The sequence below is a fragment of the Fonsecaea nubica genome (genome assembly GCF_001646965.1).
Source record: "Fonsecaea nubica strain CBS 269.64 chromosome Unknown Scaff57, whole genome shotgun sequence".
NCBI lineage: Eukaryota > Fungi > Ascomycota > Eurotiomycetes > Chaetothyriales > Herpotrichiellaceae > Fonsecaea > Fonsecaea nubica.
Window position 1 is genome coordinate 151,545 of NW_019173730.1, and position 14,118 is coordinate 165,662.

A 14,118-nucleotide genomic window follows, 5' to 3' on the forward strand; every position below is an offset into this window, starting at 1 on the left:
ACCTATGTGCTGACTAATAATTTTAACCAAAGGGCACCAGCGACCATCGATCCATCGCTACATCGCTAACTCATTAGAACGCCCCTGGTAGTACTCAAGGCCCTTGAGACTTAGATCTACTTGTCTAAACCATTCGATTAGAGAATAATTGTGCCGTATGCCGGCGCCAAGAATTCTCTCAGCTCTGTCAGCCATATAGGGGATAGTGCGGTATCACCCGGATCCCAAAAACGGGGTCATCAAGAGGCAGAAACGTGCTTCTCGTGCCTTTGTCGTGCTTCACCCTTCGGGGAATGGGCCGCGTTCAATCGCATGGTCTCGATCGCACCCGTCCTTTGACGAGTACCCTATCGAGTGAGCCAACATGCGCCCCGAAAACCTTTCAACGTCAGAATCGCACACGATGCTTCCGATTCGCGCAATTCCTCCCTTGGATGGTGTAAGCTCCCTCGAGCACAGCGGCGTTCTGAAAGACCACTCATCGCAGAGATAAGCCCAGTGACCCCGCAACTTCCGCTATCAAGGCGAATTAAATAGACAGGACAAATATTGCGTCGAGAAATGCACATATGGCACCATCCTGCGTCAACAGCAGCGTGCCTGCATTCGTAGGGATACAATGCTGGAACCGGAAAAATCTATAAAGTTGTGCTGTACCCAGGGGTCGAGTGTCAGGGATCTGGTGCAAGGACCGGAAAGCCACCGATAAGACGCCCTGTTTGATCTACTTCCAAAATGGCACCCTCCGCTATCGATCTTGAGACCCCTGTACAGGACTCCATCAAACAGAAGACTGTGTTCGGAAACGAGCCTCTGAAATCGTCTGGCTCTCTCGACCAATGGAAATCGGTTGACCTCACCCCCGTTATTGGTACCGAGTATCCCGAGGCAAATCTCGTCGAGTGGTTGAATGCTCCCAATGCCGACCAGCTCCTTCGCGATCTCGCCATCAAAAGTAAGCCCAGCCCGGTCCCATCTTTGGATGAAACTTAAACTTATCATCTCAGTCTCGGAGCGCGGCGTCGTCTTCTTCAGGAAGCAGGACAATCTCACCAACGATATCCAGAAGCAGCTCATTCAGCGACTCGGCGAGCTGACCGGAAAACCTGCGACTTCCAAATTGCATATCCATCCTGTCCTAAACTCAGAGAGGGATCTGGGAGGTGATGACCCGGAGATCAGCACCATCAGCTCGGTGCAGCACGAGAAGTATTATAAGAAGACACCATACGACCAGAGCCAGAAGAAGCAGAGCAGTGCGCAGTGGCATAGCGATATCGCATTCGAGCCAGTTCCTGCGGATTACACCTCCCTTCGACTGATTCAATTGCCTCGCACCGGAGGAGGTCAGTGACGGGTTGACACCGTACAAAAGCGAGCATTACTGACAAAGGCACCAGATACTCTATGGGCCTCGGGGTATGAGATCTATGATCGCATCAGTGAGCCGTATCAGAAATTTCTCGAAACGTTGACTGCCACCTTCGCTCAACCTGCGTTCAACGAAGTTGCCGAGAAAGGAGGCTTCCAGCTCTATACCAAAGAAAGAGGCGCACCGGAGAATGTCGGAGGCGAACTAAAGGCCGTCCATCCCGTGGTTCGAACCAACCCGGTGACCGGATGGAAGAGCATTTTCCCCGTGGGCGGCCACGTCCGCCACATCAACGGCTTGACTGAGCAGGAGAGCAAGAATCTCCTGGAATGGTTCTTGGACCTCGTCTACAAGAACCACGACCTTCAGGTCCGGTTCAAATGGGAGAATTCCAACGACATCGGTGAGTGATCATGGTCCCTATCGGAAATGCGCATCTGACCATGGGCCAGCTATCTGGGACAACCGCAGCGTGTTCCACTCTGCGACCTTTGACTATCGTGGTGAAGGAGACCGCTTTGGAAACAGGGCCGTTGGTTTGGGCGAACGACCCTACTTTGATCCCAACAGTACCTCGAGGAGGGCGGCGCTGGGGACACTAGAGAAGTAGATGCAGCAGCTTGCGACTCATAGACTATGCCCATGTCAGCTGGCCAATCTCGCCTGGGTTTGAAGAATCAAACGCACGAGTTGCATGCTTTCCCCCCTTGGTGAATACTGAACAGCCTCGTCACTATGTCTAGTTTTAGATACAACAACCTATAACTTGTCTCGGTATCCCGCTACATGCCTCTACACGTTCTCCCTCCAGCAGGTTCCTTGCCTAGGAGTGTCTTTGGCGCCCTGATTCTTACTGACAGGCAATTAAAGTGACCCAGCCCTTCGAGACTCCTATTGCGCGAAACGGGAAACGGTATTTTGAGTCAGGGCTACCACCAGGTATGATTTATCTTTATTGGGTTCGGGTAGTATACCTATTTGGGATCCACTAGTCCTAATTAGGCGCACTAGCGAGCTCCCAGTCTCTATTCCCTACAACGTAGGTACGCCTTGACCCATCTTCCTTTCAGATTCTTTATCTACGAGTGACGTGGGTGTGATACACAGTCACGAATCTTTGTTTTAGGTACCAAAAATGGACAGGTCGTTATTTCCTGGTCCGGCTTCGATGGACAGACCGGTTGCGGCAGACACATTAAATTCCAATTCCGGCTGCCCAACAACAAAGAACGAACGCGAGGCTGTCTCTCTTCCTCTAGGAACTGCCGCGACATCAGGCAGTTCGCACACATCTATCTACTTCTCGCCTCGCTACGCCTCCGTTTTATAAAGAACATCATGTCGAATCGGATTGTCCCAGCAACATGGGTCAGAAAGTCTAGACGCAAGCTTACGAGGCGCGCATTGAGAAGATTGGATCACAGGAACGAAGAAGCTGCTTCAAGTTCCAGCTTTCCGGATCACAATTCGGACAATCTCAGCACGCCAAATCCTCAAGCTGGGTCAGAGGATGAACAAACCACTTCTTCGGCCACCCATTTTCTTCGTCATTGCAGAAAGGCCGTCTTACAGGACATCAAGAGATTTTCTAGAGGGGGCGGACCAGACCTCACAGACTTAACGCAGGTACGACCAAATCCATGTCGCATGAGATCCCAGTGCTGACCGCGATCCAGTCTTCACTTTCAACCGCAAATCCGAACCGTGCCATGCCCAAATCTCGCCCAAGTCCAACTCCCTATCAGCAACACCACGAACAGCGCTCGATGAATCCTCCTACCCGCAGTTCCATACCCACTGAGAGCGCTGTAACTTCCGGGCCTTACAACAGGAATTTTAGACAGAGCCTCATTGACAATGGTGTTTATCCTCCAAGGTGGCGAGATTACGGAGAAGAAGGGCCGCTCCTGCCAGCCAATTGGCAAACGATCAGAGACCGCCTGTCTCGAACCCGACCTGAACTTTCCCCGGATGTCTTCACGGACGAGCACTTCCGACAGTTCCAACGACAAGACGCATTTGCAACAAAAGAGAACCTGGTAGAGGGGATCGTGGCGAGATATCACCGAGCTGACGATGATCCCTCGAGCTGCAGCGGAAGACTCAACTTGAAAAATCTCAGCCCTCTGACGTGGAGGCTAGCTATTCCAGCAAGCCCGGACCTCTACTACGGCGCTTCCCCAGAACAGCTACATGAACGGGTCCGTCATGAGCTCAGTGGAGAGATTGTCCCTACCACACAGATGGACCTTCCGATAGCGCCCAATTTCTTCCTCGAAATGAAAGGTCCCGAAGGTCTACCAGCAATTGCACGACTTCAGGCTTGCTTTGATGGTGCACTAGGAGCGAGAGGTATGCATTCCCTCCTATCATACGGCCAAGGGGACGTTGTGGGCTCTGATAATGCCTACACCTTGACTGCAACCTACTGTGACGCGGTCCTCAGGATGTATACCACTCACCGCACCCAGTCCTCTGCCCAGGGAGGGCGACCTGAGTACCACATGCATGAAATCGGCGCTTGGATCCTGAACTCTGACGCTGAAAGTTTCCGACAGGGCGTCACAGCCTATAGGAACGGCAGGGATTGGGCAGAGGAACAAAGAAATGAAGCAATTCGGAAGGCAAACGAAAGAGCAGTCAACAATGGGCCCATTGACACCGTTGGTTCCCGAGATGAGATCGCCACAAACCTGAACTCTGCAGTAGTACAGGGTCTAGGCGCAACTGTCGGGTCCACGTCGACTGGAAACTCCAACCCTCTTGTTGGGGAATCTTCTTCGAACCAGGTCGGCCATGATCACGGAGCCGGTGCCAAACGCTCGCACCCAGACTCGGCGGACTCACCACAGCCACGGAAAAAGCAAAACACAGGACTTTGAATAAAACCCGAAGGTACCACCTCGCAGGCATCAGATGCAGACTTTATTTGAACACCAGAGGCTTTGCCAGCCAAAGTGGCATCAGCCTACTTGATGATACTTTTCCATCGACAAGGTCTGAATATTTGGGGAGATGGGAGAGAACACTCATTATCGTTGTTTTTCTTTGTGATACACCGGACTTCATCAACAAGAATCGCCGAAGCCAACGCCGACGGACTGAGTTGGCGCATTGGAGTTCGAATTCGACTTGAACTTTGTAGGGGCACAGGAACAGGGTGTCGTGGGGCACAGGGGTACGACCTTGGGGGAACAGAGACACTGTGTAATGGGGACGATGGTGCTGGGTTACCTTTTTCCCTTTGTTGGGTTTCTTGGGGGAGGCGAAGATGGGGCCGAAGGGATTCATTTGTACGAATACTGGGCCGCATTGGCACATGCGGGTTTGTAATAACTGTAGGGACATTCACCATTGCTCAAGATTGTATTTCTCCAGCGACTTGGTCACAACTTCGCGCCTGCGAAAGGTTAGGATGGGTTGGTTGACTGACCAACTGATTTGGTCTCTGCTGCCGAATTAAGCAACTGACTCTGACTCCGCCTAGCCAGGAGAAGGTAGCGCGTAACTACGTCACTGATTCCTGCATCTCCTCGTTGCCTCGCATTAATTCGTCCCTTTATTTTCGCTCAGCCTCATCCTCTCTTGCTTTGCTTACATGCTTGCTGACTTGGCACCATGGCCACCTTGGGTGGAGTGGCAGCATGGGTGGATTAGTGATTATGTACCTCGTACTCGGCGAGTCGGGTACTCAATAATGGCTTCCCCCTGGTGGTCCTCTGCCCCGTCATCCCCGCACGCATGCATGCGTGCATCGCGCGCCCTTCCAAGTATTATACATTGTATGTCATCTTTCCACCTTCGACCCCTCGACGGACGCTGTACGCCATGTATACGCTATACGCCAATACACGACCAAATGACGAAATTTTCCAAGAATTTCACCCTTGGTGGGAAGGGAGGTTTGGGGGGGGGGGGGTAAAGTTACCCGGAAGGGGGAGGAGAGCGGAGGACATGCAAAAGAACTTGGGATACATTATGTACATGACATCAATAGAGATGTGATATGAAGCGAGGTGGCGTCGGACGTTGAAGTGAATACAGTTCCTTACACGTTCCTCACCCGCGTCAGGGGTGTCACTGGGAAATTTTGATGGGGATGGTACACATCCATCTGGTAACATCTACCTAATCTCTACCGATAGGTATCTAGTAGTCGATCGGTCTTCGTGTGAGTACATACATACGTGCATACATACCTACCAATTCATCAATACCAATCCCCCTCCACCCCAAACGACCACGTCAACCCAGAAAAACAATGGAAGTTCAGCTCAAAATCGAGTGCCACTGCCACCTCACATCCTTCTCCCTCGCGATCCCGTCGACGGAGCTCCCCCTGAAATCCGCGCTGTGCCACTGCTCCTCGTGCCGCCACACGACGGGCCAGCTGTTTGCGACCTGGGCCGTGATCCCCGCGGAGTTCCCGGGCGACGTGCTCAGCGGGGGCAACCTGGTCAAGTACGCATCGTCGCCGACGTGCCAGCGCTGGTTCTGCAAGCGGTGCGGCGCCAGCGTCGTCAACGTCGACGAGAACGGGGGGAGAGGCCCGGCGGAGTGGGAGGTCGGCACGGGTGTGCTCTCATTCGACGACCCCGAGGGGTTAGAAGGGAAATTGAACCGTGTGCAGCTCTGGGTCGAGGATGTCAAGGGGGACGGAGGCGCCGTGGGCTGGATCAACCAGGGGGGACTGGAGGGGATGGACAGGCGCTGGACAGGACGGGACAGCGAGACTGTCAGTGATGGCGCGGCCGGGGATCTCATGCAGCGCAAAGTCGAGGCCCGAGACGACAGCCAACGCCTTGTTGCGCAGTGTCGTTGCAAAACTGTCCGGTTCGAGATCTCACGCCCTCACGACGACTACAATGCAGGAACCGGCAAGTTCGAAACGAGTCTCGACGCCTGCACGTCCTGTCGGACGGTGACTGGATTCGAAATCACCTGTTGGGCCACGGTGCCGAAGAATCTCATCACTGCGAAAGCAGACCTCGACTCTCTCCTGGACGATCGGGCAAGGCTCGGTCACTACAAGACATCGTCGGACGTGAGTCGATATTTCTGTGCAAGATGTGGTGCAACAGCTTTCTACTACAAGCACGGCCTGGATACGATTGACGTTGCCCTCGGACTTCTGGAGCCTGAGGTCGAAGGCGCTGTTCGAGTCGAATCGTGGCTCGAATGGCAGAAGTATCCCAAGAGCGTAGCGTATCCAGAGGACGCCGTCGACAAAGCATTCGTCAGGAAACTCGTGGAAGGCATGAAGCTTTGGGAGAGTCGCTGAGAGTCAGTCAGAAGAAAACCTTGTTCTCCTATCCTTGAGCACTCAAGCTGAAAGAAAAGTCACATTGCTCGTCGCTTGTAGGACTCATTGGATTACATGCTCGTGCTATACATTATCTCAGTTCTGTGACCTGTTTAGCTGGCAAATCTCTTCTCAGCGGCCTTCCAGTTGATGACATCCCAGATGGCGCTGAAGTACTCGGCCTTTCGGTTCTGGTACTGGAGATAGTACTGGGTATTGTTAGCAACTCCAGGACCTTGCAGAATGACATGGGTTTCGTCTTACAGCATGCTCCCACGCATCAACGCCCAGCAATGGCTTGTATCGGCCGACGACCGGATCCTGATTCGCATATGTCTGAATCGCGATGTTGCCGGTCTGGGTGTCCTTGACCAGCCAAGCCCAGCCAGAACCTTGAATGCCGGCCAAAGCTGCATTGAACTTCTTCTTCAACTCTTCCAAGCTCCCATATGTGGTATCAATCACCTTTGCCAGCTCTCCCGAAGGGGGTTCGCCGCCGCCAGAGTTCTTAGGTGCGAGGTTCTCCCAGAACAAGGAGTGATTGACGTGGCCACCGCCGTGGAAGTTGATCAGCGGCTGGAGGGCAATTTTCGCGGCAATGTCGTCCTTTGCTTCGGCGGCAGCGTACTTGTCTGCGGCATCGTTGTAGGAATTCACGTAGGTCTGGTGGTGTTTGCTGTGGTGCAGCTCCATGATCTTGCCGGAGATGGCGGGTTCCAGGGCACCATAGTCGTCTGGTTGAGGTGTCAGCTTGGCTTGACGAGGTAGATGCCATGGATCTCCCGAGTGCTTCACTTACAGGAAAGGTCTGGAAGGGTTGCCTTCGTCCGAATAAAGGTTTTATCGGCCGTAGTCAGGCATCGAGCAGGATGGGTAGCTCCAATAGCTCTAAGGGTGGAGGGACGGGCGACAGAACGGAATAGCGAAGCCATGTTTGAGATGATTGCTGTGAAAAGTCAACCAATTGACCAGGTACAGAAGAGGCCGAGACTTGTGAGAAGGGAGTTGAAACTGAATAATGATGAGGTGCTCCGTAGCCGGTGTTTATTGGAATTGGAGAGTTCGAGATGGAGCTGCACCGAATTACATCACTGTGCCTATTCCGGAAATCCTCGTACGAATTTCGGCCTCCACGATGGAGTCGCCCAGAACTTTTTATGCGCAGGCAGATCAGATCGGAGATCGACAACTCTCTTACATGTGCCACGACATCTTCTACTACACGCGACATCTTGCGCATGCGAAGTCATTTTGCCTAGACCATTCATACCGACAAACAGCCCTCAAAAGACAGCCTGCTTTCCGCCCTAGATCCTGATGCCGTGCCAACATGAGCGACTCTTCGGAAGACGATCAACCCTTCAATCTTCGCGACTACGAGGACGATGAATCTGACGATGAGCGGCCACATAAAAGAAGGAAGACGACAAAGATATTGCGCAGTCGTGGGCTTGGGTTCGTCAAATCTACCGGTCAAGAAGAGGGGCAGGACGAGGCAAAAGACAGAGAAGATGAAGGTGAAGATGTTGACGACGAAAGACCTTCCGTGGGTATGGGCCTGGGAATGGGCGCTGGTATGAGCGGATTTCGAACCGCCTTCAATATAGGCGAATACAATGACGACGAAGCAGCGGCAGACAGAGACACTTCGCCCATGGACATGTCTCCCCAAAGACAATCAGAAAAGCCTGTCCGCATGGGTCCTTCAGCGTTTGGTGTCGGTGGCCGCATGAACAAAAATTCCTTTGCGGCGCGGATGATGGCCAAACAAGGGTATGTCGAAGGCCAAGGTCTAGGAAAATCAGGCCAAGGGATCACAGCACCTATCCAGGCCAAAGTACTACAAAGCCGGGCTGGTTTGGGTCAGGGAAGCGGCACACCAGAACCTGCTCGCAGGAAACAAGACGCAGGAAAGGATAAGACCTCTTCTAAAGGTTCGACACCCGGCACAAGCACACCACGAATCAAGGCACCCCCAAAGGCCAAATATGCTGTCGCCGCAATCGAATCAAGGGGCCTCCACGTCCCCGAGGCAATGAAACAGATCATTGTCGATGCAACTGGAGCCGAAACCAAGACTGTCACCTCCTTGTCGGGCTTCTCAACGCCTACCAGAGAAGCCTCGCCATCACCCGCTCTCGAAGCTGCAAAAGCCACTTCCCGCATAAAGCTCCAGTTGCAGGCCTTTGCCGACGCTTGGGACTCGACAAAGGACCAAGAAACCCATCTAGAGCAGGAACAAATACAACTGGGTGCTGCACTGGCACTGCATGAGGAAGAAATACAACGTTACAACGACATCATCTCTGCATTTGAACGGGTCACCGTGGACGACTCGAATGAACCTCGGGATTGGGACTCCTCTATAAACCGCCTACAGGACATCCAAGTCCGTTTTGTCAATTATATCTCTGAGCTCTCGCTTCCTGAACTCACCGCTTCCTGCCTCGAAACCCCCTTCAGGCGCGAAATGGTTGAATGGGATCCTCTTTCTGATCCCACTCACCTCCTTGAGTCTCTGAAGTCGATCGATCAGCTCCTTGAAGTTGACAAATCCAGATCTTCCCGCCACCGCAAACGGACTACCTACTTTGAGTCATTGCTCCTGCTGCATTGGTACCCGCGCATACGCACGGCGCTGTCCAAGGAATGGGACATTTACGACCCAGACCCGGCGTACAATCTGATTGATGCCTGGACGTCACTACTTCCCCCTTTCCTCGTCCACAAGATCCTGCATGACACCGTTGTTCCGCGATTAATCGAGGCTGTCAAACGATTTCCCAAGTCGCTCGATCCAGGCACTTTTGGCAGCGGCAGAAGCAAAAAGTCCAGCAGAGCTCCGGACATGCACACGTGGCTGTTCGACTGGTGGACGCTTATCTCTTCCGAGACGCTCGACCTCGAACGGTTCCCCGAATTGAGGTCTCTGGTCAAGTCCAAAGTCGATGCCGAGTCGTGGTCGCATTGGAAACCGCTGCTCGGATCGAGGAAGCCCAAATTGCTGTCTTCAGCCACCCCTGTTGCGCCACGTACCGCCGCCTCCACCACGACGGCTGGCCTCACCGAGGCGATGGAGGAGATGACATTCAGATCGCTCGTCGAGGAATGGTGTTCGGAGCACAACCTGCTCCTGCAGACGTCGCATAAATCCGACGCGTTCGGCCGGCTGTTGTTCCGCCTGCAGGACGCCGAGAGGCGCAATCGGGGAATCCTGGTGTATTTGCAGGACGACGTGGTGTTTGGGGCAGAAGACGGAGAACCGTACGCGCTGGACGAGCGGTTAATTGCGAAAGCGAGGGGGAAGTAAGCCGACAGGACGGGGAAGCTAGACAGACGTCTTTCAAGTGAGAGAGAGATATATATATATTCTGAGGTAGAGATCATAGCCGAAAGCCTTTCACGGGACAAGAACCCACAATCAGGACTCGGGAGGGAGGATATGAAACCATTCATTGATCACTTGATCACTCTTCCTCCACCATCCTCCACATTTCCCAGATCGAACGTACATAGTATAAACCCCGGAGAGGAATTACCTCAACCCTCCCTACCTATTTGTGTACATACGTACATACCGAGTACATAGCTTGGTGTTCAGCAAGGGACTGGGATTCTAGAACGCCAACGCCGGAGTCCTGACTCCTGACTCCTGACTCCTGCTTGGTTGTGTCGAGTCGGTCAACGGGGAACCTTTAGAGATAGAATTATAGAAAAAAGAGAAAAAAGAAATCGCCATATCGGGAACGGTAACACAAACACAAACACGAACAGGGGCAGAGCAGTGGGAGGAGCACGCGGGGATGTGGCGACGATGAGGATGAAGGTGCTGTGGTAAGTAACCAATGAACCGATTATCTATCTGTTGGTTTGTTTGTTTGGTATTTTCTGGAAAAAGGAAAAATCGAAAGCGTCTTACACAACGCGCTGCAGCTTCCCTAGAGAAATAGACAGATAGGAGAGATGGAAGCTCGGCCCCGGTTTGTTTTTTTGTCTAAAATACTAGGAATACTAGGTACCCAAGCTATCAAGCTAAAGCTGTGTAAAGCACTGTCTTCTGTAGGTTGTAAAACTCCTGCGCCTGACAACGACGACAATGACAAGGACAAGGACATCACTTTTCTTTCTCCGAATAGACGCTCGCGTTCAGATGCTGTGGATTCCCGAGATAGGAGTTGAAAATGAATAGATACCCAATATATGGCTGGCAGAGAACGATCCGACCGCAAGAAGCTTCCTTCTTTTTTTCTCCTTTCCCTGAACATTGACCAATCCAAATCTTCGCGAGTCATAAAATATCATCAATCCAGGTGGAAAAACCCATGTCGGATCCCTTCCCATCTAATCTCTCACAGCTTGCTTGCTTCTCTTGCAGGAAAAAGAATTGTGGTACTGCTCCCTCTCTTGCTCCACCCATTCCGTCTTCTCATGTCATGCCTGGGTCAGATCCAAAACTCTCGTCTTTGCTTTTTCTGGCACTTTACATGCAGGCAGCACCGTCAATGCCGATGACCTTGCCATTCACCCACTCGCCGTCTTGGGAGGCAAGGAAGCAGGTGACACGGGCAACATCAATGGGCTGGCCGACACGGTTCATGGGCGACCATGTGGCGGCGTACTCGTCGACCTGGTCATCCGACAGGTTCATGCCGTTGGGAATGTACTCTCTGCAGACGGCGTGGTACATATCGGTCTTGATACCACCGGGAGCAACGGCGTTGACGGTGATCTTCTTGTCACCGCAGTCGATAGCCATGCAGCGGACAAAGGTCTCAATGGCACCCTTTGAGCCCGAGTAAACGGCGTGCTTGGGGACACCCTTGGCCTGGCCGGTGATGGAACCCATCAGGATGATGCGGCCACCGACCTCGAGGTTCTTGTAGGCTTCCCGGGCCACGAAGAATTGGCCTCGGGTGTTAATGTTGAAGACACGGTCGAACTCTTCCGGGGTGACGTCCTTCAAGTGGCCGAAGGAAACGACACCCGAGTTTGAGACCACGATGTCCAGCTTGCCAAAGTGCTTCTTGGCCTGCTCGAACATATCGACGATCTGTGAGACATCGGATACGTTGGCTTTGACGGCGATCGCGTCGCGGCCGAGAGCCTTGATCTCGTCGACCAGCTCGTCAGCGGCCTTGGAGGAGTTGGCGTAGTTGACGACAACATCGGCGCCACGACGGGCAAGTTCGAGAGCAGTCTCACGACCCATTCCTCGCCCTGTTTTGTGCCCAATCTGTTAGCCTTTCTCTTCCTTTCTCTTCCATCTTTTCGGGTGTGGGAAGAGGCGGTGAAGAGCCAGGTCGAACGTTTCTTTCCCGAGGGGAAAGCTGTTCGCGGCCTTCGAACCGGGACTCAACCTTCTCTTTTCTGAGACGTACCTGATCCAGTTACGAGAGCAACTTTGCCAGTGAGGAGGTAGCTGGGGACGGGCTGGTCGGCAGCGGAAGCAGCGCCATTGGCAAGTCTGGTCGAGTTTCGTTTAGACATATTGGAGGAGGCGGTGTGGAGGGATGTGTTGGAAATTGAGCAAAGGGTAGGAAAAGAATATCCAAAAGGTTGCAATAGATGAGAGCAAAAGGGGGGGATATGTACAGCACTTGAGGAAGAAGGGAGTCAAATCGAGGAAAATGAGTTTTATTGAACGAAAAAGGTCACGGTGTTAGGATAAGGGGTGGTGATTGTTTGTGTCCCCCTCCCCCCTCTCCGTCCTCCCTCCACCAAAAAAGTTCGATTGGAAATATTATTTTTAACAGTCCATCAGCCGCAGCTAATGCTCTGAGTGGGGGACGGCGATCGGCCTAGTTGGCGTAGCGGCCACTAATGAGGGGCGTTCAGGGTCTCCCAGTTATTGCCAGGGGCCCGACGCTGAGGGGCGCCTGTCACTGGTTCACGGGGATCTTCAGGTGCGAACTAGTGGAAGGAGGGGCATCTTAACGACTCACTACCGTCCAGTTGGTGCCACCACCGCCTGCTGTTTTCCCTTTGTGCCTACCGAGACCGTCCCTTGCCTACCTTTAATGCCGCTGGGCACTAACGCATAGCCACAAGGGGGGGAGGATGAACAGGGGGCATCACCCCCCGAAAAGGTGCACCTAGTAGCCACCTGCAGATGTCTAGGTGGCCCTTTCGGTCTTGGGGTCGACGTTGGGAACTTGTGAGATCTTCTCACCGCCCCCGGGTTCCGAATAATCGCTGAACATGACTTGATTGAGTGATTGGGGGCCATGATTTCTTTCCTCTATTCCCTTTCACGTCTACCGCGACAGCATTATTCTGCTCGCACCGTCTCTTTCGGGAGTCTTGCTTATTTCCTTCCTACACCAACCCGGGAACGAGACTCTGACCTTTGTGAGAGCCCTAGATCCGCACCTCAGAAACTCTCAATGCCCGAGACATACGAGGAAATACACTCCTTCCCACCCGTGCCCCCCCAAGCCCCCCTCGGTCACACTCCCACACTCGGGCCCGGACTGGGTCTGGCTCTTCGGCTTCTGACGAGTCGGCAGCTTTGCACGATTCTTCAAAGGGGCCACCCAAAAGGGGGGCCAATATTTGGTAAGTAGGTGCACGAGGAGGCCACCAGAGCGAGACACGTAAAGAGACGTTCGCGTATTATCCCTCTCGTACGAACCGCTACCCCAAACGTTTTGTCGTACTAAAGTGAGATTTTGTGAGAAAACAGAACTATCTCGGAGATTTGTCTTTACTCCTTTTGATGATTCGAGTCCTACATGCACTTCTAGACCCGCCTCACCGACAGATGAATGACTCAATAAGGCTACACGCTAAAGGCACCAGTCTCGCCTCTTGGATGCATTTTTGGGACATGCCTGGGTGATAATATTATCTGTATCGAATACCCATTTTTGTGCTTGGGGTTTGTTTCAAGATAAATACCCCCCCTCCCCGGCCCTGCCAGTCCTGCATAAGAAAACTGCCTACGTCTGGCAAGCAGCAGGACTTTCCTCCGCGGACTTCATCCGCGTACACATACCGTTCTGTTGATTTTGCGCGCCGCTCGATTTGGCTTGGATCGGATGTGCGTACGAGTACGTACGTGTACACCTTGGACAAAAATCCACGCAAAGTCCGTTGATGAGACTATCTGAGGCGGTGGTGAGTTTGGAGCCTCGTGGCGGACGCCAGTGGGAGAAAAAGGGGCTCCGATAGCGGGGTTGTTGGACTCCGGCGCTAAGGGGTTGGCAGTTGACAGGCTTGACAGGAAGCGGGACTATTGAGGATGAGCTACCTAGTAATTACTCATGGCGCTCGATAAAGGGTACAAGGGGATGCGATTCCACGTGGGGTCCACGTGATAATATCCGCGTCTGTGTCAGCTTGTTCCACCACAACTGATGCATCATCATAGCTATGGAATGTACACTCTTGACGATATATCGTACCAATCCATCCCCGACGCTGTGGTCTTGTTGCCATTGAAAAT

General features: G+C 52.9%; 6 protein-coding genes across 6 annotated transcripts; 4 read left to right on the plus strand and 2 right to left on the minus strand.

Moving 5' to 3' along the window:
* Window positions 1-735: 735 nt before the first annotated feature.
* On the plus strand, window positions 736-1,982 carry AYO20_07845 (hypothetical protein; the record flags this gene model as incomplete). The annotated part of the gene is made up of 4 exons (XM_022646129.1): window positions 736-955; window positions 1,008-1,346; window positions 1,401-1,775; window positions 1,825-1,982. The coding sequence occupies 4 exons, from the start codon at window positions 736-738 to the stop codon at window positions 1,980-1,982; spliced, it is 1,092 nt and encodes a 363-aa protein (XP_022497923.1).
* Window positions 1,983-2,710: 728 nt separating this feature from the next.
* Window positions 2,711-4,254, plus strand: AYO20_07846 (hypothetical protein; the record flags this gene model as incomplete). Its single annotated transcript, XM_022646130.1, has 3 exons — window positions 2,711-2,874; window positions 2,929-2,998; window positions 3,049-4,254. The coding sequence occupies 3 exons, from the start codon at window positions 2,711-2,713 to the stop codon at window positions 4,252-4,254; spliced, it is 1,440 nt and encodes a 479-aa protein (XP_022497924.1).
* A 1,379-nt stretch (window positions 4,255-5,633) lies between these two features.
* On the plus strand, window positions 5,634-6,653 carry AYO20_07847 (hypothetical protein; the record flags this gene model as incomplete). The annotated part of the gene is made up of 1 exon (XM_022646131.1): window positions 5,634-6,653. One exon carries the CDS (start codon window positions 5,634-5,636, stop codon window positions 6,651-6,653), a length of 1,020 nt encoding a protein of 339 aa, XP_022497925.1.
* A 134-nt stretch (window positions 6,654-6,787) lies between these two features.
* Window positions 6,788-7,606, minus strand: AYO20_07848 (hypothetical protein; the record flags this gene model as incomplete). The annotated part of the gene is made up of 3 exons (XM_022646132.1): window positions 6,788-6,883; window positions 6,939-7,408; window positions 7,474-7,606. The coding sequence occupies 3 exons, from the start codon at window positions 7,604-7,606 to the stop codon at window positions 6,788-6,790; spliced, it is 699 nt and encodes a 232-aa protein (XP_022497926.1).
* Window positions 7,607-8,004: 398 nt separating this feature from the next.
* On the plus strand, window positions 8,005-9,984 carry AYO20_07849 (hypothetical protein; the record flags this gene model as incomplete). Its single annotated transcript, XM_022646133.1, has 1 exon — window positions 8,005-9,984. The coding sequence occupies one exon, from the start codon at window positions 8,005-8,007 to the stop codon at window positions 9,982-9,984; it is 1,980 nt and encodes a 659-aa protein (XP_022497927.1).
* Window positions 9,985-11,154: 1,170 nt separating this feature from the next.
* On the minus strand, window positions 11,155-12,161 carry AYO20_07850 (trihydroxynaphthalene reductase; the record flags this gene model as incomplete). The annotated part of the gene is made up of 2 exons (XM_022646134.1): window positions 11,155-11,891; window positions 12,053-12,161. The coding sequence occupies 2 exons, from the start codon at window positions 12,159-12,161 to the stop codon at window positions 11,155-11,157; spliced, it is 846 nt and encodes a 281-aa protein (XP_022497928.1).
* Window positions 12,162-14,118: the final 1,957 nt, after the last annotated feature.